This window comes from Macadamia integrifolia, unplaced genomic scaffold, assembly GCF_013358625.1.
Source record: "Macadamia integrifolia cultivar HAES 741 unplaced genomic scaffold, SCU_Mint_v3 scaffold3250, whole genome shotgun sequence".
NCBI lineage: Eukaryota > Viridiplantae > Streptophyta > Magnoliopsida > Proteales > Proteaceae > Macadamia > Macadamia integrifolia.
In genome coordinates, this window is record NW_024869333.1 from 7,272 (window position 1) to 16,626 (window position 9,355).

A 9,355-nucleotide genomic window follows, 5' to 3' on the forward strand; every position below is an offset into this window, starting at 1 on the left:
AAAACTAAAGAAGCACAGACTAATATTACCATGGCGATAAGGCAAAATTTCATTTACATGGATCTGAATGGTCCATCAATTTGAGCCACCCGGACAATTGGTTTGGGCAACTGATTGGTAAACGTTATGGATTAGTTGTACACCTTATAAATTGCCACAAGTCAAATTTCACTCAAATTCAATCAAATACCCTCTGATGAATGTCTATGAAATTTTATATTTTTCAGCCTTGTGTATGTCCTAGAACCATCTTGTAGTCCTTAGATTTTCAAATCTTATTTTGCCACTTGGTGAAGTCCGTTTGGACTGAAACTTCCCTTTGGCCAGTTCAGGACTTTTGTTCACAGTCTACCCCTAGTATTTGTGAAGTTAACTTCTAAGAGCTTCCATCCATTCGCTACATCTCCTCATAACTGACAATTAACAACTTTTTGAAAGCAAGAATCAACAATCTCCAGAACCATAAAAAATTCCAAAAATTCAGTACCTCCAAGCTAAAAGTCCCCAACCTTTCAATGTGTATGCAATGCAGTTTAACGGTTCAGATATGCTTTCTTATAAAGCCGCATTTTTACATTCCCTAACAATTATATGTTAGACCTAAGATAAATAGTATAATAAACGAATAAATAAGTCCGAAAGATTTGGATTCAAGTATCAAATCTGCTTAACTATAAACTCTTTTAGTTGTTGAGACAGGAATCTGAATAAAACGGTGCAAAGAATGATGTTTCTACTGTAAATTTGATCGAAAGCCTCAAATTTGGCTCCATCAACAAGAATATGTTATCAAAATTAAAACTCAATAAAAAATCACAAGCAGAATAAAGGAGTTTTAGATTTAAATAGTTACTTGAACGCGGAAGGGTTGATATCTTGAAATGCGACAACCTTCTCATCCTGCACGAGATGAAAGTGATTCAGAATTTCTTAAATAATGCAAGGAAAAGAAATGGAGAGAAGGATCCTTTAGTGTCGCACAGAGTGGAGGAGTTGGGTAGAGGTGGAAGAAGAAGCAATCTGACAGAACACACATGGCCCCGCTCCTGCCATTGCCCTAACCCCAACGTCCGTCCTTCCCAAGTTCCAACTGTTTCTCCTCTTCCTCGGTTAACTTGGCGCACTAGTTAACCGGCAAACGAACAGTTATCAGTCTATGGAAACAAAAGTCGCGACTTCTGCCTTGCGACTTTGCGAATCGCGAGCCAGTGTTGTGAAATTTGTTCCGGTTAAAGAGGCCGCTCTCTACCCTCCGCTAAAAGAACCAAGAATTTGATAAGGAGAAAGTAAAACTCAGATGTAAACCCTAAATTGAGCCCGTGAACAAGGAGGGAAATGATCTAAAACAAGCAGATGAGTATGAAGGATGGATTCTAGCTTGCGCCCATGGTGCAAAGCCAAAACCCTAGCGTTTCCCTACCTTTCCCCCCTTCTCCACCTGCGAGAGAGAAGAGAGAGACTTGTGCGGCTGAACGGAGACGGAGAAGAAAAGGAAGGGGACATCGGGGCAGGGAGTCAACTCAATAGCTTCAGATAGTGACACGCCGAAGAAGAAGAGCCGAACGGAGATGGAGAAGACGCTGCAATCACCGGAAACAAGAGAGACGAGATGGGTTGGTTCGTGGTGGGAGGCAGGAGAGATCTTGGGGGGGGGTGAGAGAAGGGACTGTATTTTGATTTATTGAGTTTCGAGGTATATCTGTCGTATTAGTATTAGGTACAAATCAATGAACGACTGCGATTTTGAGATCCCTTTTGAAGGGGTGAGATTAGTCCCGACCAGCTATAAGGTTAACTGCTCTGCCGACCAGAAAAACTTTTGCCATATATATATATATATAACCTATCATTATTGCCTTATTGGGAATGCACGTGGCAGATTTCAGAAACTCCACCCTCAAAACTCCCCAGAGACGAAGAATTCCTCAGACCTCAGTCGTTCCATCAGCTTCTTACTGTTACAGAGCGAATCAACTCCCTCCGCTTGACATTCGGAGGAGAATTCGAAGCAGTGTTTTCGTGTTGTTGGGAGTCATGGAGAGAATTCTATTACTGTGAATCTGTGAGCGAAAAGTTTGAGAAAGATGCAGGCACAGGTGATCCATTCTCCAATCGTTTCAAGGGGGAAGCTCCCCTTATTGGCTTTCATCGATTCCATCCCTTGTTCTATCTCTCTATCCAGAAGGAGAACATCAAATTCGTGTACGTTTCTGCTTATTTTCCCTTTTAATTCTGCTCAAAATTTCATATTTTTTTTCTTCTTCTTTTCAGTTTGTCCTAGTTTTTGCCGGATTTAAAGAAATGATTCACTACAAATGTTGCTTCATGGTTGGGAATGCTAATTGAAAAATGGGCTTACGCTATGCATTTGAACCTCCGGTGATTGACTTGAACTGAAAGCAAACCTTATCTTACTACGTATTAGCTGGAAAAATAAAAAACCAATCTTATCTTGTCTTTGCTTCCCTGTGTTTAATTAAGCGTCTACACTGCATAAACTAGAGAAATCGGTATGGTTATAAAAGAAAACGAGAGATGCTTTTGCATCAGTCCATTGCATTTGACGGGATTCCCTATTCGAAATTAAATGAAATAGGGACCTGTAGTATCTTGCTGTTTGGTTATGCTAAATAACTTTTAAACCAATGCAGAAACTAGGAAGCATATTTTGCTTCATTGCTAAAATATCATTGAAGTTTAGCTGGATGTTATGTCTTAGTAATAGAATGCATGTAAAAAAAAGCAACACAAGTCAGATCCTTTAATCTCAAATGCATTCCATGCTGCTATGGGTGTAACAATTTGAAGTTGGAAAAAATAAGAGCAATGAAATTGGTTTAAAAGAATAACGATTCTTATGAATAGATAATACTTCAACAACCGTTGTCTTTTGATTTGGAGAAGATGGTTCTTTATTCAGGTGTCACAAATTGATGATAAATGCTTCATCGAGTTAGATCACTTTCTTGTTGGTAAAATTATAATTATAATTTCTTCTATTTATTACTTATTTCAAAATAAGTGAATGACACTTCACTTAATTTGTTTGCAGTGAGATACAAGGACATATTGAGGTTGAATTCAGTGTGTGGAACAATCAGAGCCCAAGCTTCCAATGTCAGAATTGGATCTGGAGCCTATGGAGGAAAGGAGGAAAACGATAAACACGATATCTCTGTAGGAGGTCCTCCGAGTGATAATTTAACTGAATCGTGAGTCATTTGGATCAGTCTTGTTGAGAGAAAGGGCAGATAAATTCCCATATTTAATTAAAATTGACGATTACATTACTGTTGATGCTCCAATACATGATTCTTTTTTCGTGTGAGGAAGATTTTCTGATACATTTGGTTTTTCTTTATTTGTGCAGTTCATTCTTTTAAATCATCCATAAACTCCCCACGGAAATTAGTTTTGGGGAAATCAGCTACATATCACTAGTTAGTTGCAATTTTTCTCCTAGTCAATTCTTGAGAGAATAGGAATCATTGGATTCAATTCTAGATTGGATGGTCATGGAAAATCATGGGGAAATACCGAGATCCTTATATTCTTGATTGTTTCAAAATCCCTAAACTACTGGTTGATGCAATATAGTGCATGTCAGACTAGCAAACTTTATTGAGTTTCTATTGTTCAAGAAATGTATAAAATCTTTGGTATTATTGTCTTGTTCATGATAAAGGAAAAAAAAAAAAAAAATTCTTAGAAAGGGATTTCAGCTTCGAGAGTGAAGGAACATATTTTGTTTTGGTCTTCCAGTTAATGAGTTTAGAGATGCCGAATTAACACTAAAGTTGAACATTTCCATGTTCTGTATTTATCCTTCAAAGGGTCATACGATTCCTGAAGAGTCTAACCCACCATCCTTCGGGGCACCCGGGGGTGGGGGTTGAGTGTGCTTGTCCTTAGCTTTCAAAATAACAAGGAATTCAAAGGAGGAAGTGAAAGAATAAGAATAAGAGGAGAACACTTGTATTTAATTTTGTAGGAGGAAAACTGGGTTGGACTACATGCTTGGCACTGATTTATGTGAGCTTACAAACTCTGGGTTCATTCTGAATTTTCAAACACAAATTGTAAGTCGTAATGGAAGTAATAAATTTGGTAAATTCCCAACTAGTATTTGGTCATTTTGACTATTAACTAAAACTTAACCTGTTATAACCAGATTGCAACACTAAACTAAGCCTACAAAGACAACATACTGCCAAAATTTTGAGGTGATTTTCAAACTTCAGAACTAATGAGATGCAATTATTTAGGATCCCCAAATATTCATCTTAAATTTAGGTAAAATAGTCACCGCCCAATTGCAAAGAACTCTGAACATGAGTTAAAACACAGTCTGGCATCCTTGTGAATCCAAATGTAGCTTTTCAGATAAATCAAAGCTTCAGCATGATGCTTCAACATGAGTTGAACTTATGGATTTCCATGAAACTTCATAGTGAGGAACCTATTTGCACTTCAGATTTCTTTTGTGATCATCTTCCTCATGATGTAGTGATAAAATTCAAAATTTCTGACTCATTTAAGTTCCTGTTCTATCGACTCCAATGGACATCAGTTTTTTTTTTTTTTTTTTTCATTTAAACCTTACTTAAACATAGATCTCATGAATTTGCAGGGAGAAACCTCCTAATCGACTTCCTTATCCAGTATCCATAGCTATTGTGCTACTTGGATGTGCTTTAGCTTTTTCATTGATTGCCTTTGCGAAGGGAGGACCTTCATCAATCGTGGAAGTGTTTGCAAAGTCAGGCTTCACTGCTGCCTTCACATTGATATTTGTTTCTGAGATTGGAGACAAGGTGACTTATCTACTTTGCCTGGATAGACATAAGTCAATATTTTTCATTTTTTATTTTATTTAAGTGGATGCATGATATGGTATACAATTAGAATACAAGTAGAACTTATACAATTTATTTTCATTTTTTCCTTTGACCAAAGAAACAATTTTTTTTTTTTTTGTTTTTTTGTGTGTGTGTGTGTGTGCTGATGCACAAAATTAACTTTGATTGAACTCATCTCAGAAACTACTCATCCTATAACAAAATTAGTTTGCTGATTCCTGGAAAACCCCTATTTTCAAATAATTACCAGATGGCCTCTGCTATACAAAAGTAACTTTGATCAACTGCATCTCCAAAACTACTCATCCTATGACAATGTTTAGCCAACTTGTAACTTTTTAAAGATCATGTCTAATGACATAAACTCCAGCTGCAAAAGAAATGTCATTTGGGAACCACGAGCCAAAAACAACTTCCATTTTTGGATTGACACTATCATAGTTGTCACGGCGCTAAGGCGAACCAAGGCGGTGGAGGGTTGTCTAAGCGCTTAGGCGAGAAGGCGCCCGCCTTAAGGCAAACAAGGCAAACAAGTGTTATTTTTTATTTTTCCTATTTTCTAACATTATTTAGTAAGTTATATATACCTTGGATCATAAAAAATCAAGATTAAGCTACATCAAGTCATTAAAAATCAACATTTAGCCATATCAAATCATAAAAAATTAACATTAAGTCATATTAAGTTATAAAAAAATCAACATTTAGAGAAATGCTCTTATTCTATAATAAGTTTGATTGGTCAATGATTTTATTTTTAAATGAGACTTTTTGTATTAGTTATAATATAAAACCAGCTTTCTAACAAGTCTAAGATTACTTAAATCTGAGTTGCAATGACAAATTTATGCTTCAGTCAAACTTATTTTTAAGTACACGAATACTGTTAAAATCACCTGAATGAAAATAATTTTATGAATATCAAAACAAAATATTATTTTACCAGACTTTTGGTTTTTAGCAATGATTTAACATGATAGAATTTATAAAATTTTCATAATTGAGAAAAACCCTAGCATTTAAAAGTTGAAAATCGTCCCTATAACCAAAATCCAGTTTTTGTTCTTGGACTGGGGGTTGACTTTTTATCCTTTAAGAATTTGATTTTTAAACTATTTTTATTGGATTCAAATAGGGGGTATTTGCTTATTTATGAATAATATCTTAAGTAAATGAAATAACAAATATTAAAAACATTTACTTGAATGATATTTGGCATAAATAAGTGCCGAAACACAAGGCGACATGCAGTGCAACAAGGCGGCTGTCGCCTAGGCCCCAAGCAAACCGCCTGGACGCCTAGTCGTCGCCTAGGCGACGCCTTGACGACACCTTGACAACTATGAACACTATTTTAATTTACAAGAAAACCTGCAGAAGGGTCTTGCTTCACATCATATTAGTGTCAATCTATGTATGGAAGGTATGGGAGATATATAGATTATATATTGAATCCCAGCGTCAATGCTCTAGAATTGATGCTTTCTTTTTTAACGACTCATATTTGTATTGTAACTGTACTTGTTAGGACATGAAATATGGCTGACACTATGACACTTGTTTGCTTGGGCAGACATTTTTTATTGCTGCACTGTTGGCCATGCAATATAAAAAAGGACTGGTATGGAAAATTTATACTATTTATTTTGCTGCACCTCTGTCTCTTTCTGCAGTGTTGGCCATACATTTATATTTGGACATAGATTGCTCTTATGAGCTGTTAATTTAATTGACCAGGTCTTGTTGGGCTCGATGGGTGCTCTTTCACTCATGACAATCCTGTCTGTGGTAATCGGACGAATATTCCATTCAGTGCCAGCTCAGTTTCAAACAAGTAAGTTGGGAGCTATAAATGTTGAGCAATATGAATTAGTGGATTTGTATGAGAATGATCTTCATACGTCTAAAAAAGCATGTTGAAAATCACAATAGTGATTGATGATATTATTGTGGTTTCTACCTTATTAATGACCAAATATTGATCTTTCCTAAATTTTGACCTTTGTAAGACTGTTGATGCCAAAAAATGACTAATATATTTAGTAAAAAATGGATATATCAGATGTGTGCTCTGAATGATCTGATGCCTTTGAGAACTCTGTGACTTTTTTAACAACTTTTAAGTTTGTCTTAATTAATGACTAGTGGAGGAAAGGTGGATCCCAAAAATTTGTTTTTTGAGAAGCTTTATCTCTAGAGATTGTTCACCAAGAGAAGACAGCATGCTACTTTTCATGGAATATGCTCTATATTTTGATGAAATTGATTATCCAACTTGCCTAGTAGCCAAGAGTGGGAAACACAAATTGGTGGTCCTTTAGATAAGACATGCCCGTGGCCATTGATAGGCTGAATGCACTGATTCAGGCTTCTTCCCTCATTACATGTAGCGAGCCCAGTACCCTATATGGGATCATAACAACTTAGTAATCTACTTGGGACCAAATAGGTCGCAATGGAGCAACCTTACCGTTGCGCCAAGGCCTGTCCTCTTATGATGAGACAAGTGCATTCAAATAATTATGTATGAAGTATGAGGTTTCTTCCATGTACTAGTACAAAAAGTGATGTCATTTTCAGTTTTGGAGAAGATTTAGGGTTTAGAATTTAGATGCACAAATCATTTCAAAAAAGAAAATAAACTAGTCTGATGCAATCATTTTGGTCATTTTCCACTGATGTAGTAATCCATTGCAAAAACGACACTAATAATCAAGATTTGAGCGAAAAAATTTTAAGTTTTGAGGGATACTTGTTCTTGCGCAGATTTGGTTTCGATCTTTGATTGCAGGTTGTTTAATCCCCAATTAAAAGTGAATCGATAATACTAGTGTCATTTTTTATGGTTGAAGCAAGGAATCAAGTTGATTTTGCAACAAAAAAAGGGGGGGGGGGATTAGAATGCCTTACAGGAGCTCTCAGTTACTGTTCTACTGTCATAGGTTTTGTTCTGCAGTTTATAACATGGCAGTATTAGAACCTGAAATCATTACCTGCGCACAAAGAGGAGGAAAGAAAATAGAAGGAGAAGGAGAGAGTGAAGAAAAAAACAGCCCACGAATAGAGAGAACAGAACACTTTTCTAATTGTGGGAGGGGGAATTTTTTATAACTTTAAAATATAATGTATTTACAAGTGAGGACATACTTATGTGTATATTACATAAGGACATAATCAAGATTTAAAGTTTTGGTATTGGGTATCGTATTGGGAAGGTGATTTTAAGAGGCGTATCATATTGGAGAGACATAAGATATGCTAAAGATAGCATGGAAATGCCTAAGATACATACAAAATACAGTTTTGAAACATAAAATACTATAAATAAATAAAATATAAAATATATCATGTATAAAGAGAAGAACAAAGTATGATGAGACGAGGGCATTAGATTGATTATGTATAAAGGATGAGGTTTCTTACATTTAATAATACTAAAAAATATGTCATATTCAGTTTGGGGAAGATTCAGGATTTAGATGCACACATTATTGCAAATAAAACCTAGTTTGATGTATCATTCAGATTGTTTTTCACTAATGTATTGATCCATTGCCAAAAATAAAAATAAAAAAGCATTAAAAATCAATATTTGGCAAAAAATTCAAAGTTTTGATAGATAACTATTCTTGCGCAAATATGGTTTCAATCCTTGATTGCAGGCTGTTTAATCACCAAATGGTAATGAAATCAACACTGCTAGAGTCACTTCTGCACGCAGAGGCAAGGAATCAATTTGATTTTTTCCAATCCAAAATTGATTAGAATGCCTTACAAGAGCTTTGGGTAAGTGTTTTGTAGTCATGGATCATGTTTAGTTTAGAAGAGAAGTTTTGAGTATATGGATAGGTATTGTTAGAGTATACGAGAGCATGTGTCGGTTGGAGGTTTATGGACACCCATAGACCTTCCTACCATGGGATTATATTTGATTCAAGCGTATCTTTGTTAGTTTCCTATTGGGTTTAGGATAGTTGTTAGCTAAGTTAGAATTAGTTTCCTTTTTGGTTATGCCTTCTAGTTTCCTATTTGTGTTATGACCATAGTTGTTACGGCGTCATGGAGACTCAAGGCGGTGGAGGGGTGGCTAATTGATTTGGCGGCGGTGAATCGCCCGCTATGGTGTTGCCATGGCGAACAAATCGCCCATGTATTATTTTTTAGTTCCCCTATTTTCTAAAGTTATTTTGTATGTTATAATATATACCCTATGACATAAAAAAATCAATCAACATTAAGCAACATCAAGTCATAAAAATCAACATAGTCACACTCACATCAAGTCACAAAATAATCAACATGACTTATTGACATTTGGAGAAATGCTCTTCTTTTATAATATTTTTTATTGGTCAAATGATTTTATTTTTAGATGAGACTTTTTCTATTAGGTATAACACAAAACTAGCTTTCTAACATGTCTAAGATTACTTAAATCTGAGTTGTTATGACAAAGTTATGTTCCGGTCAAACTTATTTTCAAGTGTGCAAATGCT

At 35.6% G+C, this 9,355-nt stretch overlaps 1 protein-coding gene across 1 annotated transcript; it reads left to right on the forward strand.

Annotated features, from left to right (window-relative positions):
• Window positions 1–1,913: 1,913 nt before the first annotated feature.
• LOC122067940 (protein PAM71-homolog, chloroplastic-like) lies at window positions 1,914–9,139 on the forward strand. Its single transcript, XM_042631776.1, has 5 exons — window positions 1,914–2,202; window positions 3,053–3,212; window positions 4,631–4,814; window positions 6,433–6,480; window positions 6,597–9,139. Exons 1-5 carry the CDS (start codon window positions 2,085–2,087, stop codon window positions 6,777–6,779), a joined length of 693 nt encoding a protein of 230 aa, XP_042487710.1. The 5' UTR covers window positions 1,914–2,084; the 3' UTR covers window positions 6,780–9,139.
• The last annotated feature ends 216 nt before the right edge of the window (window positions 9,140–9,355 follow it).

What these genes read in the sequence shown, in the direction of transcription:
- LOC122067940 (XM_042631776.1), top strand. Translation starts at nt 2,085, where the DNA reads ATGCAGGCACAGGTGATCCATTCTCCAATCGTTTCAAGGGGGAAGCTC. An exon ending in AGTGATAATTTAACTGAATC is followed by an intron (nt 3,213 to 4,630) that starts GTGAGTCATTTG and finishes ATGAATTTGCAG; the next exon opens with GGAGAAACCTCCTAATCGAC. An exon ending in TGCAATATAAAAAAGGACTG is followed by an intron (nt 6,481 to 6,596) that starts GTATGGAAAATT and finishes TTAATTGACCAG; the next exon opens with GTCTTGTTGGGCTCGATGGG.